The 18,683-nt window shown below is 41.3% G+C and overlaps 1 protein-coding gene across 2 annotated transcripts in view; it reads right to left on the bottom strand.

Annotated features, from left to right (window-relative positions):
- The window catches only part of kctd16b (potassium channel tetramerization domain containing 16b), a 36,161-nt gene extending 23,087 nt beyond the window's left edge, over positions 1-13,074 (bottom strand). Inside the window, exon 1 of one of the 2 annotated variants that reach the window (XM_027154233.2) lies at positions 11,313-13,074. In XM_027154233.2, coding sequence (XP_027010034.1) covers positions 11,313-12,156 — 844 coding nt within the window. In that variant the 5' untranslated portion in view covers positions 12,157-13,074. The remainder of the gene's footprint in view (positions 1-11,312) is intronic. The other variant, XM_027154231.2, reaches the window with a different exon arrangement.
- Positions 13,075-18,683: the final 5,609 nt, after the last annotated feature.

Genomic DNA, 18,683 nt, shown 5'->3' with positions numbered 1-18,683 from the left:
GTACTAAAGGACTAAATCATGCAACACGTACAGAATTTAAACCAGATTTTGCCATATTTCTGCCACAGCCCGTCTCACAAACCCTTTAACAAATGTTGCCCTTATTTCAGCTTCAATTTGTGAACTAAAGCAAAAAGTTCATATTCTGTTAGTCTGACGGAAATAATAAGCGAGAAACTGTCCAAAGAATAACTGTTTCTAAGAAGAGAGAAGATATAATGAGATCCTGTTTATTTTTATAATGGACGTGTTGTGCCTTCAGGCCTATTGTGGAAGTGTCCTCTGGTTGAAGGGTCGAGGTTCTGCCGGATATGGATGAGGAGCTCTGACAGTCACGTCACAGCGGCACAGAGACCTACAGCATCACTGAGTCTGGATGTAAAACGGTACAGTTGCCCAGAATCGGAGGCATTCGAGCTTGTCCACACAATCATGTCCTATTTATTCAATATGCAAATTTATAATCCTGTGTGTCATTATTTCTGTGATTTTCATTATAAGCAGCTTTTAGTTTACTGAGCAGGTTTGCAAGAGCTACAGAGACAAAGAAATCAAAAGTCTATCAGACAAGAAGCGTTCACACTGACACACTGCGACTGAACACGCTTCCTGCCTCGGGCTGCCACGAGATACCACACGATTTTGATTCATGAGGCGGCATTTTAATACACATCGGTGTAAAATATGATTTTTTTTACACACCAGTTGTTCATCGTGATTTGAGAATAATCGCTTTATGATTGTTGGCCTGATTTATTTCGAACGTTGCCTTTTAAATTGACCGTTTCAATCAAAAATCATCAGATCTTTAAACACCTTTACTTTTCTTACACAAAGCTCGGTTTGGTCGCTCGTCTGTGAGCCAGCAGAGATCTGTACGAGAAATGTTTCCCTTTCCACTGCAATCAGAACCGTACAGAAGCTCACTTTACTCTCTGAAACATGCCTGAGATTTAAAGCAGTAAGTCACAGTAGAGGAAGATACAGCTGCCTCCATGGGGTTACAAATGTGATTAAACTAAAGATGTCATTTGAAGCAAGGAAGCAGATTCTCTCCTAATGGTGTGTGGGGAAGAAGATGAACTGGATAACTCCACCAGAGCTCCACTAGATCACAGCTGGACCATCAGAGGTTTTGGGCATAATCAATTTGTTTCATTGTCTGCTTCAGCGAACTATTTCACAAGATCTATTCAAATTGTCAAGACATTAAACTCTGGCATCTGAGGAAGACTCTGGTTTGTTATCTTAGAAAGCATCGTGTTTCTTGGCACGTTCTTGTCACAGTTGGAGGTAGACTATCAGCACAAAACCTGGTTTCAGGTTTAATCAGGACACATTTGGCACAAATTACCTTGAATCTGTTAAAGGGGCTTTTTACACCTGGTCACTTCCTGTGTTTTCTGTGATCCGATATCTACCCGATGGTAAAAAGACCAGGTCTAAATGCCCTCTGAAACGGTTTGGAGACGGATATATAGTAAATCCGATGGTACAAACCCCTTCAGGAGGTGGTCTGGGACGCGTTACAGATGAAACTGGACAGGTGTAAATGAATGTGGTTGTTCAAGCCACATATGTCAGCGCTAAACTCCTCCCAAACGGAAGTACGTCACTCGCAGGTGACTCACGAAAACATGTTCCACTTCAATTACCCCGGAAATGAGGTAAAATATATTAGCATTTTGGGCGGGAGTAGAAAGATCGGATCGATATCCGATTCGCCGAGACGCGTTTATGTGGCCTGATGTAAATGGGACAGTTTTAACAAATCGGATCAGAGACAACACACGAAGTGACCGGGTGTAAACAGACCCCAAAGGTGTACCTAATAAAGTGGAAATAAAAGATATTACTGTTTCCAAAATTGAGTTGAACAAATTCTTCTTGATTTATTTACAGATATATGCATTTTCTCGTTAGTCCTGAGCTCTGTGACTGTGATTTCACTTCATTGGCCCAACCGGCCTGCAGTCTGGTTTCTGATCTCATCTCATATTTCGTTAATATAATTTTAAAGACGTTCTAATGGTTTTAAATTGTTCCAAGGTTGTCCTGGATATCGTGTCAGTCCAGTTGTCCGGTTTTAAACACTTACTCACTCACTCATCTTCTACCGCTTATCCGAAGTTCTCGGGTCACGGGGAGCCTGTGCCTACCTCAGGCATCATCGGGCATCGAGGCAGGATACACCCTGGACGGAGTGCCAACCCATCACAGGGCACACACACACTCTCATTCACTCACACACACACACACACTACGGACAATTTTCCAGAGATGCCAATCAACCTACCATGCATGTCTTTGGACCGGGGGAGGAAACCGGAGTACCCGGAGGAAACCCCCGAGGCACGGGGAGAACATGCAGACTCCACACACACAAGGCGGAGGTGAGAATCGAACCCCTGACCCTGGAGGGAGGTGTGAGGCAAACGTGCTAAACACTAAGCAACTGTGCCGATTTTAAACAGATGTATTAAAATAATAATTAAAATAATCGGTGGTCCCTGTTACCGTAATGTGGCCCTTTTACACATAGCTATTTATGACAACATTTCAGTAACTCTTTATATTTTTTTTCTCAGCTAAATATCATGGCAGATAGCAGGATAAAGCACTTTCTCATTAAATGACTCTTCCATGAAGTGTGTGTGGTTCAGTGAATCTCTTCACAGAGAGATAACAGATGGTTAAGGAAACTCCCATAATGTTCTCTAGCACCACTGAGACTGTTACTGATGGGGGATGTGGGGTTAAACTGTGGGTATTTTCTGAGCAGTACAGGAATGTAATGAGTGGTAAAAATGACAAGAGGATTTAATTAATTAATTTCAGTAAACCCCAGTGTTTATGTGGCTTGATATGACATCATTTAAGGTTTTAGTGGAGAAAGAATTGGTCATATTTATTAGATCTGGAGTGGGCGACTGCAGAACATCTGCCTGAGGGAAATGTAGACTTTATCTTATAGAAACTCTGAGTATAAAACTGGCTTAGTGGTTAGCACGTTCACCTCACACCTCCAGGGTTGGGGGTTCGATTCCCACCTCCACCTTGTGTGTGTGTGTGTGTGTGTGTGTGTGTGTGTGTGTGTGTGGAGTTTGCATGTTCTCCCCGTGACTCCTGTCCAGATGCAATGGAGATTGTTTCGTCAAAAATATCCTCCATATCTTTCATGTGTACTACATGAACAATGACGGCATTCACTAAATTCCAGGGGTTTCGTTACCATGACGTAAAGTGGGCGTGTTTCCGGAGGTCTCGGAAAAACGCCCTCTTTCAAAAAAAGAGCAAACCTATGAAGGACAAAACAGTCATACAGGTAGATTTATTTTAGAAAACAAATAAACAACCAAAAACTACGGTTAAGGTTCGGGTTCGGGTTCGGGTTAGATTATCAAATAGGCCATAATTGAGACTGATAACTCAGATAGAGAGAAAGAGAAGCTTTAAGGAACTCCAGCACAAGGAGCAGAGCCAACGCCTGTCTTGTGGGGAATTGTGGCAGACGGAAGCTGAAGTTTGTGTAAATGGGCCTTGTCTTGAAGAAGATTTTGTATTTTGAGGCTCAGACAAGGCACTGGATAAGGTCAAGGCACAAGATAAACGTCAGGACGTTGACAAATGAAGACTTTTTCTGCACATCACTAACTGTCTGATTCTGTCCGGTGGTGTCCTTTGAGCTGCTGTTTTCACCTTGGAAAAGAAATCTATGTGACAGAGAAAAGACAATCGAGTATTAGCTCACAGAGAGCAGATGGATTTGAACAACACCGGTCCAGCAGATTCAACTCTACCAATGTAAAGATGTGTAGAGATAAGTTTGTATAGCGATAGCACAGATTCCTCTACAATCATTCAGCCACACAAAGTCAGCTACAGAAGACGATGGAGGCTTTCAGCTACAGAAGACAGCTACAGAAGACGATGGAGGCTTTCAGCTACTGAAGACAGCTACAGAAGACGATGGAGGCTTTCAGCTACTGAAGACAGCTACAGAAGACGATGGAGGCTTTCTAACCCCGGTCCTGGAAACACAGCAGCTTGCACGGTATCAGTTTCCCAGATGCCAACACTTCTGACTCATGCAGGGCTTGAAAATGAGCTGATGAGCTGGATCAGGTGTGTTAGGGATTACAGCCACAAACATATGAACATGACTTTGTCTTATGCCCTTCAAAGGCTCCACTGTCCACACTGACCACAATCAAAGGTCCCCGGCTACAGGAGAATGATAATGTCCCCAAAATAATAAGCTCTTTAAAATAACCGTCCCACTTTAATTATTAAAAACCAAACAAATCTAAATGCACAAGCTACAAACTGTCCCTGAGACAATAAATACAAAATAATTATAAAACACTTAATAATTTAATAATTTAATTTAATAATAATAAAATGCTTCATGGGGGGACACGGTGGCTAAGTGGTTAACACGTTCGCCTCACAACACCAGGGTCGGGGGTTCGATTCCCACCTCCACCTTGTGTGTGTGGAGTTTGCATGTTCTCCCTGTGCCTCGGGGGTTTCCTCCGGGTACTCCGGTTTCCTCCCCCGGTCCAAAGACATGCATGGTAGGTTGTTTGGCATCTCTGGAAAATTGTCCGTAGTGTGTGTGTGTGTGTGAGTGAATGAGAGTGTGTGTGTGTGTGCCCTGTGATGGGTTGGCACTCCGTCCAGGGTGTATCCTGCCTCGATGCCCGATGACGCCTGAGATAGGCACAGGCTCGGATAAGCTGTTCTGGATGAAGCCCTTAGTCATTAGTCCATGATTGTGAGAACTAGCATGAGGATGTGTTTCTCTCTGGATAAGAACGTCTGCTAAACATTGGAAATATCACAGAAATATACAGCTTAAATTCCAAAGTACAACCCAAACATTATGTCCATGCAGATTATATGATTATCAGGCCCATTGTCATCGTTTCAACTGAATTTTTGAGTCTAAATAATCACAGCTCCTTTTTTTGTGTGTCTCAGAACTGCATTTTGTTCAGTTTTGTTTTGCTTTTTTGAGTAGGAGGCATCAAGGTTAAAGAACATGGTATCATCATGTTTTCCCACACATCCCAGCACAAATCCAACCTCATGAGCTACCAGACATTTGAAAAGGCAGCAAAACAGAAAAAACAGTAAATACTTTACAAGCATGTCATTTATTTGCTCCAAACACATTCCGTAACCTCGTCCTTGCTCGTGTCTATGTGGCAGATGTTCATTCTCAATGAGGAACACGTTTTGGCAGAGAAAGGTTTTTGTTGGAAAATATTAATGTAGTTTATTTAGCTGAAATAAATTTGTGCTGTTTAAACTGGCTTAGTGTTTTCTTCTCTAAATTTACATATTAATAATAATAATGTCGGTTAATATAATAAATGATTGTAGAACTATCAAACATGGATTAAAGGTTCCTCATTGAAGCCTTATAAAGAACCACTGGAGTTTCGTACTGTATATAACAAGTGATAAGATCCATTTTAGGCTCTATAGAATGTAAAAAAAAAAAAAAGTCCAACAATAAAGCGATCATTCCTTTGGATCTTGAGGAATTCTGTGCTCTGTAGCGCATCAGACATCAGGCCGCTTTCACACGCCATGTTTATTCTGTTTGAATCAAACCTTGGTGTGTTTTCCTCATGGATGTGTTTTTTATGCAAGTGATCCAGCACACACACTCTGGTGTGGACCAAAATAACCTCTCCGTGACCGTCTGAAAGCTGGGAGCTGTTCTCGGTCTGCTTCTAATTAAACTCTAGCACGGTTAGATTCGAGTCAAAAAGTGTGACCAAGCAGGAAGCAGGAAGTGAACCAAACACACCTATGTTACATTTCCAGCATTTGGCAGACTTACATTTATACAGATGAGTAACTGAGTGTTGAGGGTTTTTTATTCTAATAAGTATTACAATTAGTATTCCATCCCCTTCCCCACAGAGACACCACGTCCACTATGTCATGTGTTTTGTGTTCCTGAGCCAGGACAGAGATGTACAATATACCGATCCTTTGTATGTTGTATTCATATATTTCTTTTACTCACACTCAGTGACGGATTATTTACTTTTTCCATCATTGTATTGCTGACCAATGAATAAAAGATAATTACCTGCAGTGAGAAAACAACACTGCTCAGATTTGGACTCAATAACAGAACTAACAGGTGTGAATGTGCACCAGTGCCCCTTTTCCACCAAAAAGAACCGGGTGCTGGTTCAGTGCTGGTGCTGGATCAGAATTGGTTCCACTGGTGAACCTTCTAAGAACCGGTTTGCCTTTCCATCGGTTAGAGAGCATCACAGAGCCGAGTGTGACGTCACTGTATACGTGTCACGTTACACAGCGACGTTAGCGCAGCAGCGACAAACACAAACACAACAACAACAATGGCGGATGTTGCTTTACTGTTACTGCTCATGGCTTTGTGAACCTACATTAACACCCAAACGCGGCGAATCCGACGTGTACGTGCGGCTCCGTGTAATCTGTATAAACGGAGGTTGTGATCGAGTAAGTACGTAACGTTATTTTATCATTAACACAGAAAAAAGTTAGCCTTAGCATGTAGCTACCTACTATCATGTGTGCTGATAATTGATCATATTTTGTACATTATCAAATGCGCTACCAGTAGCCCCGCCCACAGCCCCGCCCACAGCCCCTGACGCAAGCCGTTCTTAAGTCTAGAGCAGCAACGTTTTGGTGCTACTGAAGAACCACTTTTCCTGGTTCAGAGCCGGTGCTTTGGGCGTCGAAAAAGAAAGAACTGGTTCTAAATTAGGCTCCGAACCTGAACTCAAACTGCCTCGGGGGAAAAGGGGCATAAGACTAACTCCTATAACAATGTAGTAGCACTAAAACGACTCTGGTCTGGTATATAGGTGGAATTTAACGAAGCAACAAGCCCCTGAGCTCAGCGAGACCCTGTTTTCTTGAACTGAATTTCATTTACTCTTTTTTTCTATTTAACGTCTTGCAAGCCAATTAGGTAAAGCCGTGTGTGAGCACGGGCAGCTGTGTGCTTTCTGTCTGACTTCACAAGCAGAGAAAACAATTTGGCTCTGTGACACAGTTCAAAGAGAAACTGAGACGCTCGCAGATGGGAAGAGAGCTCAAACATGAAAAGATTCGACTCCGTAAGAAAGGCACAGAGAAAAGAATAAAAGGAAAAGAAGATAACAAACCTGGAGGTGATTATACAGCGTTGTCTCGTAAGTCCAGCATCATAAAAGAAAAAACAAAACAATAAACAAAAGCTTTATTTTCCAGACACCATACAATATGTTCTCTTCTTTTCTATCATTTCAACTTCCTAGGCTAGAATTATTCATCATGGATTTATTTTTCCTCTCTAAGATATATCATAGTCTGTAAATAATATTAAAGCATACAGTACATTAACCCTCTGACGTCGGACTTGTGGGACGCTCCGTATTATTATTGACACAATAGTTAGCACTCATAGATATCCGGACGATTATACACACGTTAAACATCATCAGTTCCATCGGCATGTTCATTTTGAATATCGTTAATATTCATTCAGAATATTTTGAATGGTGTTATATTTTAAAAGCTCGCCCATGCGGATGAATCAGTCAGACTGTTCGATATGCTAACATTTCAGACACATCATGACAACTGCTAGATGATTAAAGAAGAGCTGTGCAGAGATCTGACAGACTAGAACTTTACTTAATCAGTTAAAATGAGATTCAGGGATGATGAATTTTGATAACTGTCGGCCTTGTTTGCTAAAAGTCACAGCCGCATGTAAAGCGTCTTGCATATTAACTCTACAGACCTCCACTTAGTGAGAGAAACAGGCAGTTCATACAATTATCCCTCCAGCTCCAAGGCATGCAGATCACTGCTAAAGATGACACAATTAAAAAGGGTTTTCATGGCCTAATAGCAGAAGTGACTGTTTTTTAATGATGGAAATTTGCATGGCTCAAAGCTCTGACTGTAATATGGCGGTTGGACCTCTTTTTAAACAACTTAATGAGACATTTAATCCTAACCTTCACTGTAAATTCACCTTAATAATAACAAGAGGTCAAAACTCACCGAATCAGACCTCACAATTTCCCAGAGATGCCAATCAACCTACCATGCATGTCTTTGGACCGGGGGAGGAAACCGGAGTACCCGGAGGAAACCCCCGAGGCACGGGGAGAACATGCAAACTCCACACACACACGAGGTGGAGGCGGGAATCGAACCCACAACCCTGGAGGTGTGAGGCGAACGTGCTAACCACTAAGCCACCGTGTCCCCCAACCTGGAACCAGTGTGAACTAAAATAAAGGAACAATCCTTTGAAAAGAAAATCGATTCAAAGAGTATTTAGTATTTTATGCTATTTTGTGTTTGCAATTGTTGGATTATATGGTAAAATATTAATGATATATAAGTCAGTATTTTTATATATCGGCACATGAATGTTTTGGAGTGACATTTCTATTAAACCAACACATTTCTATTAAACACAGTCCTTGTTTATGAAAAATCTTGCTCTGGTTTAGAGAACTCTGTTTATTTATTTTATTAACAGGAAAATTGTCACTCTATTGTTCCTCGTGCTTCCGTTCCTCTGTATTAGATTTTCAATGCTTTTAAACATACAGCAACTTTAAAAATTGGCAAATGAAAATAGTTTGAGGAGAAATAGATGGAAATGACTGCAGTGACTCACTGTTCTGTAGAAACAGACTCTGGTTACCATTTTCATCATAAAGGGAAGCACATGGAGCTGATAATGACATAAAGACGACAAAACAGAACAGAACTGTTGCTGGAAGGTAGGAGACGACTGCTGTGACATTGAAAGAGAAAATGACATGATTTTACGATTCTTGTTGGAGACACGACTGCAGGTCCTCTGAACGTCAAACCCAGTGATGGATTATCAACCCTTCTAACCATACAACAAGGTGGTAAACAGAAATGTCTGCTGGAGAACGAGTCTTACACTGAACAATAAGAACAATAGAAGAAGAATGGAAAGGGAGGACCACTGATTTCATTAGCTCTGGATTTAAAATACACCTATTTCTAATAAACACTACTGCAGATTGGGGAGATAGAATTAAATAAAAAAACAAAACATGAGCTGCAAGAGATGTGCAGGGTTAACAGAAGAGTCTGCTAAAGCTGAATTAAATGTTCAGGGTTAGATATACTGCCTCAGGAGATTAGCACATTATGCTATTATGCTAGAGCTAAAATATTTAGGACTATAAATGTCTTATGGTGAGACTCGCAGTGACAAAGCACGAGGAGATTCATTCTCACTGAGAGCTGCAACTTTCTTATAGTGAGATGAGCGACAACTAGGTGAGGGCTTGTCCAAGGAAGCAACCACAGCTTAACTTTACGCAAATATGGAGTGACTCAGTGCAGCGACTAGTGACGGAGTGATAATACGGAGTATCAACACTTTTACATGTGGACCGTGACATAGAGAACACACTGCTTCTCTTTTATCTGATATATGATGCAGATATTTTATACTCAAACACCTCCACTGTCTCCAGAATCTTTCATTTTAGCATCAAGAAAACTGATTTGGAATGTTTGTTGCTCCACCCACTGATAAATATTATTACCATGGCAACCAGTAGTAGGAACACCTACTGACCACTTAACAATACAGCAACCTGAGACTTACACAGATATAAATCACTGTATGAGTGAACGGAGCGTAATCCAGGACTTATATTAAGTAGTGAATGTGAGGTCTGATGTTAGACTGAGGCCCTGTGTTAGCTCACATCAGCCAACTAGCAGAGAACCGCAATCATCCGATATAAAGCATAGCACAGCATTTAGTCATTTCTTATTGTCATATGTATTATTAAAGATAAAATAATGAAAGTAAAATCAGCTACTTTACTGCAGCAAACCTACAACAGCATTTCCCGGTAATGTATTTGTCATTTATCATCATCTACCAAACATGTTCCAGCCCTGGTCTACTATCGATTTGTCATGAGTGTAGCGTCACTGATCTGATCTCATGTCATTCTGGGTTTGATGGATGATGATGACAGATTTATTTGTCTCATGGCCTCCACTCAGGCGTCAACATGAAATAACTGAATAGTGAGACAAATTACAAACAGAATTACAAATGATCATATTACTTAATAATAATAATAATAATAATAATAATAATAATAATAATAATAATAATAATAGCCCTGCGATGGGTTGGCACTCCATCCAGGGTTTATCCTGCCTTGATGCCCAATGACGCCTGAGATAGGCACAGGCTCCCCGTGACTCGAGGTAGTTCGGATAAAGCGGTAGAAAATGATTGAGTGAGTGAGTGAGTGAATAATAATAATAATAATAATAATAATAATAATAATAATAATAATAATAATAATAATAATACTTTAACTTATTGTCATACTGTTTTGTACATTTATTCATAGCTAATTTAATTAACAGAGACATCGACAGATATGGAATTGATACCAAATAGTCTGGTGACGTGGGTTAACAAGTGAAATGTGAAAACCTCAGGAGGAGTGAGGATGGCGAGCGTTCCTCCATTTTACCCTGTGGTACAGCCACAACATGGAATTAGCTGCTCACTGAGCAGAGTGGATGGAGTGTTTTACAGCATGAAATATTCTGAGAGCCATTACAAAAGCCATCATCTTTCTCCACTTCAGCATGATAATGACTGAGATAAAGATCAGGAGAGAGAGAGAGAGAGAGAGAGAGAGAGAGAGAGAGAGAGAGAGAGAGAGAGAGAGAGAGAGAGAGAGGCCTTCTTTCAGATGAAGGGTTTCACTTTGCACATAATATAGTTACATAATTTAATGAGTGTGTGTGTGTCTGTGTGTGTGTGTGTGTGTGTGTGTGTGTGTGTGTGTGTGTGTGTGTGTGTGTGTGTGTATGTGTGTGTGTGATGGTGAAAGTTGCGTGCATGATAGGCAGCAAGCTGTCATTTAGTGTAACATCACAGATTCTCCATAACAACAACTCAAGAGCTGCGATTTGAAAAACTTTCTCAGTGTAATATCTTATGTAGAGGTACAGTACCAATATTTATTGTTTTAAACAATGCTGTCAAGCACAGACAAGTTCTGAGATAGATAGATAGATAGATAGATAGATAGATAGATAGATAGATAGATAGATAGATAGATAGATAGATAGATAGATTGATTGATTGATTGATTGATTGATTGATTGTATATGATAATGCCTTACACCGCAGGTCCGATGGTCCGAGGCAGGTTTAATGCTTGAGAAAAGACTAATTCTTGCACTAAACAGCAGTAAGTTGAACTTACGGTAAAACACGTATTCGGTGTAACTGGTCCACATCTTGTCGTCGGCTTGCTGACTGACCACAGAGGCGGTGAGGGACGAGTTGCACGCCACCATGTGGAAGCCGCACTCAGACAGCACGTCAAAGGCGCGTTCGAGCTGCTTGAACTTGAGGTAGAAGCGCGACGTGTAGCGCTCTGGTGTACGGTCCGGGTCGCGGCTCTCGTTAAGCGTCTCGCCGAACACCTCTTTGGCCAGCGCAATGCGACCGCACACCATGATCCGTGGCACGCGCCGGAACTTGGAGTCCGCCTGGTTCTCACGGCCCGCCGTGCACGAGCCTCGGTAGCCCACCGTAAGGAAGCCGCTCTTACGGTCGGCTGGCACGAGGGAGGGCGGCGGGCACGCGCGCTGGTCGCTTCCCAGCGAGCCGTCCTCATAGTCGCTGTGAGCGCACTCGTCCGGACTGGGCTTCACCTCCTCAGGCGTTAACAACTTCACCAGGTCCGGCAGCTGGAAGTACTCCGCCTCTTTCCTCAGGCGAGCTTTCTCAGGAAAATGATCAGGCAGCACCACCTGTCTGTCCCGCAGGAAGTCCAGCACGTAGCGGAACAGGAAGCCGTCACGGTCTATGAAATACCGACCCTTGGGGTCTCGCGCGAGATCCGGAACCGCGCTGCTTTTTGGCGAGAATATTTTGCCCAGTAGGGAACCGGGATGGCTCACGAGCGTGGCGTGGCGCGTGTAGTACACCTGACCCCCCACGTTCAGCTCCAGAACGTCTGGAAAGCAGTTCAGGGCGCATGAAGGCTCTTTGGTAGAGGACTGAGTCCTACAGTTCCCGCTCAGAGACATAGTTTCGGTCATCAGGATAGGAATAATAATAATAATAATAATAATAATAATAATAATAATAATAATAATAATAATAATAATAATAATATAAAAGTTTCTTCCAGCAAGCTGTCACATGAATGCAATCTTTATCACCAGAATCTTCATCATCAAGAAGCAATTGCAATTGACTCAAATCTGACTCCTCCCAGAAATGTTTAGTTTTAAAGAAAATGTCTGCTCTTACGCTCAAACAACGGTGAAGGTAAAATGGACCACAGAGCTGAGATAAAGCAATAGCTTCAGGAGAGCTTGAGTAGAGCTTTAGGAGAGGTTGAGCTACAGCTACACGGACGTCTGAGCACAAAATGAGGAAGGTACAACCGACTCGCTCGCTCGTGCACTCAGGGACACAGGAATCATCCGTAAGTAAAGGTAAAAAATAACCAACACCATTAAGTCCGGTTATATATAACTCCACCAAACGGCTGATGAAACTTTTGAGCAGAAACCCGAATGCTGGCGACGTGCCGGTGTTGGAAGTTACAGATGGAGCTCGGTGTACTCACGGTGTGTCCGGAGGGGCGAGAGCCAGCAGCATCACTCTGTTCGACATGATGCTTCTCATGTGCTTCAGCAGAATCTCTCCATCGCCTCTTTTTCTCGCATCTCTCTCTCTCTCTCTCTCTCTCTCTCTCTCTCTCTCTCTCTCTCTCTCTCTCTCTCTCTCTCTCTCTCTCTCTTCCTACGACCTACGGGCGTGCCCGCGCCCACTGTGGAGAAGTGCGAGAGCGCGCATTGAGCTCCCTTTTCCCGCTCAGGGTGGTGCCAGTCTAAAAAAAAAAATAGAAAAGAAAGGGAAGGGGGAAAAAGCCTTAGCTGATGTTGCCTCAGCGGTTTAGGAGGGAAGAAAAAACATAATAGCTTATGAAGAATTACATCATCTTAAAGGAGTAGGCTGGCCGGATGCAGTCTCACGCACACGAACGAGTGTGAATCTCTGATCTTTGCATGCTTTGATATTTATTTATTTATTTATTTATTTATTTATTTATTCGTTCTAAATGTGTTTTGTAAATCCAGTGGGCGTCCTATTTAGGAGATCACACTGTTTTAGCTTCTGGATCGTTGTCTTGCTGTTTTTTTTCCTGTTTCTTTTCTTGCACTTATTTTTAATTCTTTTGGCTTTGTGGATTTTTGGAAAGTTGTCCAAGTCGCAGAAGCAGCAGCAGTCAAACAAAGCGCTTTAAATTTCAGCACCACGGACAGCGAAAGGTCGGTCAGTAGCAGCTCGTCCATATGGGAAGCGTTCAGCAGATCCATGACCATATAGATCATCATTAATCTTCATAAAGTTCTCATTCACAACTTATACATTTTTAATTCAATTCAATATGTTGCTCACTGCCCCATTTAACTCCATAGAGTTATTATTGCACCAAGTGGTCATACATAGGAACTGCAACAAGTGCTCATCAATAGAGGCCAATTGGGACAGGAATCACGCTGCCCCATGATCGCTCTACAAACCTTTTCCGCTGAAGAGAAGACGATAGGACAACTAATTCTATTGTAATCTAAACTAATTCTATTGTAAGATATATTTTTAAAAGTGGGAGTGTGATAGAGATATTATTATTAAGTGAAAAATATCCTCTGGTTGAAGTTTTTATCCAGTTTCATGCAGATACAAGTCAAGAGCTTCAGTTAATGTTCACTTTAAAGGTTTAAACCACAAGCTTGGAATTGTTGTTGGTCTAAGCCTTTAAGCCGACCTCCTGGGATTTTCACACACAACAGTCTCTAGAGTTTACACATAATGGTGCTAAAAAAACATCCATTAAGTGACAGTTGTGTAGGAGAAATGCCATGTTAAGTCACAGAATGGCCTAACTGATGGAGCTGACAAGTAGGTTACAGAAGCTCAATTCATTTTAATTCAATCCAATTACATTTTAATGATATAGCTGACAATGAACATTAATACAATGCAGCATTATAGATTTATACCCAATTAAATTTATTCATAATGAGTCAGAGGTAAAAGAAAAATCCCCAAGATGATATTAGAAACCTTGAGAGGAACCAGACTGAATGAAATTTTCATTTAAGTGGCATGATATATTAATATAAACATACATACATACATACATACATACATACATACATGCATACATACACACACACACACGCACACACACACACACACACACACACACACACACACACACACACACACACACACACACACACACACACACACACACACACACACCACACACACACTCACACTCACACTCACACTCACACACTCAGGGATACATAAGGCTCCAGTGAGAGTGCACAAATCACTGTTGTGCATTAAGGAGTCTTTTCCAAATCTCTCTCTCTCTCTCTCTCTCTCTCTCTCTCTCTCTCTCTCTCTCTCTCTCTCTCTCTCTCTCTCTCTCTCTCTCTCTCTGTATGTGTGTGCTTGACTCTCTCTCTCTCTCTCTCTCTCTCTCTCTCTCTCTCTCTCTCTCTCTCTCTCTCTCTCTCTCTCTCTCTCTTTCTCTCTCTCTCTTTCTCTCTCTGTATGTGTGTGTTTGACTGTCTCTCTCTCTCTCTCTCTCTCTCTCACTTTCTCTTTTTATTTAAATAGGTCAGAGGTACATTATCGTGTGCTTTGTTAATGCTGGAGCAATGCACCATTTGGTGGAAATGGAAAGAAGAGCACATATACCCCTAACTGCTGCTCCTTTATGAGCCATTAAGGTCTAATAACAATCACAGCAGCACATGGTGTATACAGCAGGGTCAGGCACCGTCTTCAAGAGCATTCAGCATTCAGATCCGCCAGACTGTGCTCTGTATTAAGACAAAGAATAACCCAATACACTCCATAAGCAGTAAAAGAAAACAGAAATTATGGATTACATCATGCTTTTTCAAGTACAATATGTTGTAAAAATACAACACAGAATGTCTGGTTAATCCAACAAAGCTAATGTGAAAGTTAAGGCAAAGTCTTATTTAGGATATGATCATCCTATGGCTCACAGCGTGATCATTTTAACTGAGATCATTTTAAATCAGGCTTCAAATCTACTGCCTCTCCATCACGAGCCCTCTAAAACATGCCGTCCCTGCCAGGGACTTCCAGCATTCACTGCACGAATATTTTCCAACCTATCTATCATAAATCTGAAGGAGCCTGGACTTTGAATGTCAGGGTTATTTCAGAACTTTCCTTTACTTGGTGCATGGATAGATCTACCCTCATTATCTCCCATCACAGTATAAACAATCTTCGTTTCTCAGTAAATTAACTCTGACGTTTAAAAGTTTGTTTTGATGAGTGATGATTCTTCAGGTCTGTTGCAGGGAGAAAACGTTGCCAAGCACCATCACGACTCCAGCGCGGGGAGGTGCCATGTTCAGTCTGACCTCCTTGGGGATTTACTACATCAGCTCCACCATTGTTGTATTTTGTTTGTTTTTTTCTTCTCACAGTCATTTGTTTCCTGACCCTGATGAACCTACTGAAAGACTTTGAACTGCTGTGGGATCGTAGCAGCAGGCATTTCATTGAAAAAACAACAACAATGAATCACAATATCCTGAGCACAAGTGTGAGGGAAAACAGCTCCTCCTTTCATGTCTATAATGTACAATAACATGCTTCCATTTCATTATGCATGCTGAAGAAGGAGAATTTTCTGGAACACACACGCAGTATAACTACACACACTAAACACAATCACAGTCACATCCACAACATTTATGCCATTTTTTATGTACTTACAGTAAAGACTTTTCCTTTATATTTTTATCTTTATTTTTGTACATGTGAAAGCTATTTTTAGTCTAATATATCCCATGAAACAACAGTCTTCTATTCCTGGTGCTGTTTTATTAAGAATTGCATGCTAGGATCTTGAAATCCCATTTTCCCTTTTCGTCTGACTGAGTTCTTTTGAGTAAAACTGAAAATAAATAATTTGCTGAAGAGGCTGCGGGAAGCCTCCATGTTGCATGGGTTGGGTGTATAATTGAGTCAGAGTATGAAGCGCTAAGGGCTTCTACTCCTGCCAGCTGTGATTCCATTAGAATCTGCCGTGCCTCTGTGGAACACTGTCCTCATGATTTCTCATTTTACACACACACACACACACACACACACACACACACACACACACACACACACACACACACACACACACACACACACACACACACACACACACACACACTCACACACACACAGCTCTGACTGGCACTCCTCAACTATCAGTGTGTGGTTTGTAATTTCAGGGATGTAGGCGTGCTCATCCTCTCAGGCGCTCTGCTTTTGCCATTTGGCACAAAATGACAGGTAATTGTATGTTTTAAACACACACACACACACACACACACAAACTCACACACACACACACACACACAAGGAGCAAAATGTCACCTAATCTCTGTGCACATAATCTGGTGTAAATAATGTACATGTATATAAATAAATAAATAATTCCTGCAGGCAGAATGAATGGTGTGTAATACATAGAGAATTCATCGACCTGTATTCGGATAACGCTCCATTATTCAGTTCTCCTTCATTAAAGTGGGTAAAGAGCTCAAGCTTTGGAGAAACTGAGGACAAACTGATTTGGAGTTCAGTGATAAGTAAAAGGCTGGTGTTCATGTCTATCACACAGCTGATTGTGTCTGATGCTTCATACAGCCCGTGTGCAAGGTTTAACTGCATCAGCTTCATTTTAAAAGCACATGTACTTATATGTACTGAATAATAATGTATATGCGGTTTACGAGCCACAGATCATTCCATGTATTCATATTTGTTATCTGGGGGAGGCACAGTGGCTTAGCGGTTAGTACGTAGCATTATAGATTTATATATTTATATTTATATATTATATATATAGATATATATATTATTAAATCTATTATTATAGATTATAAATCTATATTATTATAGATTTATATATTATATATTATATATATATATTGCATGTTCTCCCCGTGCCTCGGGGGTTTCCTCCAGGTACTCCGGTTTCCTCCCCCGGTCCAAAGACATGCATGGTAGGTTGATTGGCATCTCTGGAAAATTGTCCGTAGTGTGTGAGTGTGTGAGTGAATGAGAGTGTGTCTGTGCCCTGTGATGGGTTGGCACTCCGTCCAGGGTGTATCCTGCCTCGATGCCCGATGACGCCTGAGATAGGCACAGGCTCCCCGTGACCCGAGAAGTTCGGATAAGCGGTAGAAGATGAATGAATGAATATTTGTTATCTCACACTCCTGATAGGATGCTGTTTAAAATGTCTCATCCTCTCCGTCCTCATTCTTGTTGAACAGACACAATCTCACTTTGCTGCTGTCATCACCTTCATTCAGGTAACTGCAGCTTTGCTTCCTGCCTTTGTCTTATCATTGCTTTGTAAGGTTTTCTGTGAAGAACTAACAGGATGTCATGAGAAATCTCTCATGTTTACATGTTCTACAGGAATGGATTAAAGATCCTTACCTTGATTACAGCATCCAATAAACAACAGGAACGTATAAACCTGTGGGTATTATACTATAACATGCTGAGCATCACAGCACTGCACACACCATTAATACTGACATTAAAGTGGTTATTACCATATCACGATGTTTTCTTAACAAAGGAAAGTTATCTCATATTTATTTCTCACTGCGAGACAATTTAAACTATTACTTACATGTTTACTCATTTCACACTCACTCTTTTCTACCGGCTGATCGTTTCCTTCTTTCTAGAAATAAAATTCTGAAACAAAATCATCTGCTAATACTGTGGGAGACAATTTCAGATTTATTATATCACTTTTATTAAAAAGATCTTATATTAGTTTAAAAAAGAGATATATTTGTTGAATATGTTTAAGGTTGTTTTCTGTACAGATGTGAGAAAACGGAAGCCTCAAACTTTCCATTGAAAATATATCAGTATGGAAAATAAAAGACGTTAGCGTCGTATTCTGACACTAATTCACTCAGGTCCGACTCTGACTCACTCACTTTCACTAAGTGCTTGATCCTGGGCTGGGTTTTGAATCTGGCTTCAATATCCCAGGAACACTCAGTGTGAAACGAGAATCGACCCTGGACCGAGTGACGCCCCCTTTCTCATACTGTATCACTGTGTTAATGTGCGTCTCACGGTAAAAAAGCAGCTCCTAACAGTAACAAAGAAGCAGAACCGATTGAATAAAACCTCAAGCAGCATGAGCTGAAAAGTGCTGACCGACGAGATCTAAGTGTAAGGCCTAGAGACCGTTGCAGCTGAAGTGCTCTGACTATGTGCTTGTTCTCCTTCTGGAACATAATTCACTGTATTTTATGCACAACCGAGTTTAATGCGGCCACAAGATGCTAAATTGAGGTTATGAAACAATATCATCCTGCTCTGCGTTCAGTATTTTCAGTCCTCACTACGTTGTGCTCTTCTCTAAAGAACAAAGGAAACATATCCGTTAGAGATGTAACCAAATACAATACAGATATCCATACGGGGATGGACAGACATGCAGTATCGAGTTGTTTGATGT

This window comes from Tachysurus fulvidraco, chromosome 21, assembly GCF_022655615.1.
Source record: "Tachysurus fulvidraco isolate hzauxx_2018 chromosome 21, HZAU_PFXX_2.0, whole genome shotgun sequence".
NCBI classification, from domain to species: domain Eukaryota; kingdom Metazoa; phylum Chordata; class Actinopteri; order Siluriformes; family Bagridae; genus Tachysurus; species Tachysurus fulvidraco.
The sequence above is the reverse complement of the archived record's forward strand: the minus strand, read 5'-3'. Positions and strand labels throughout refer to the sequence as shown.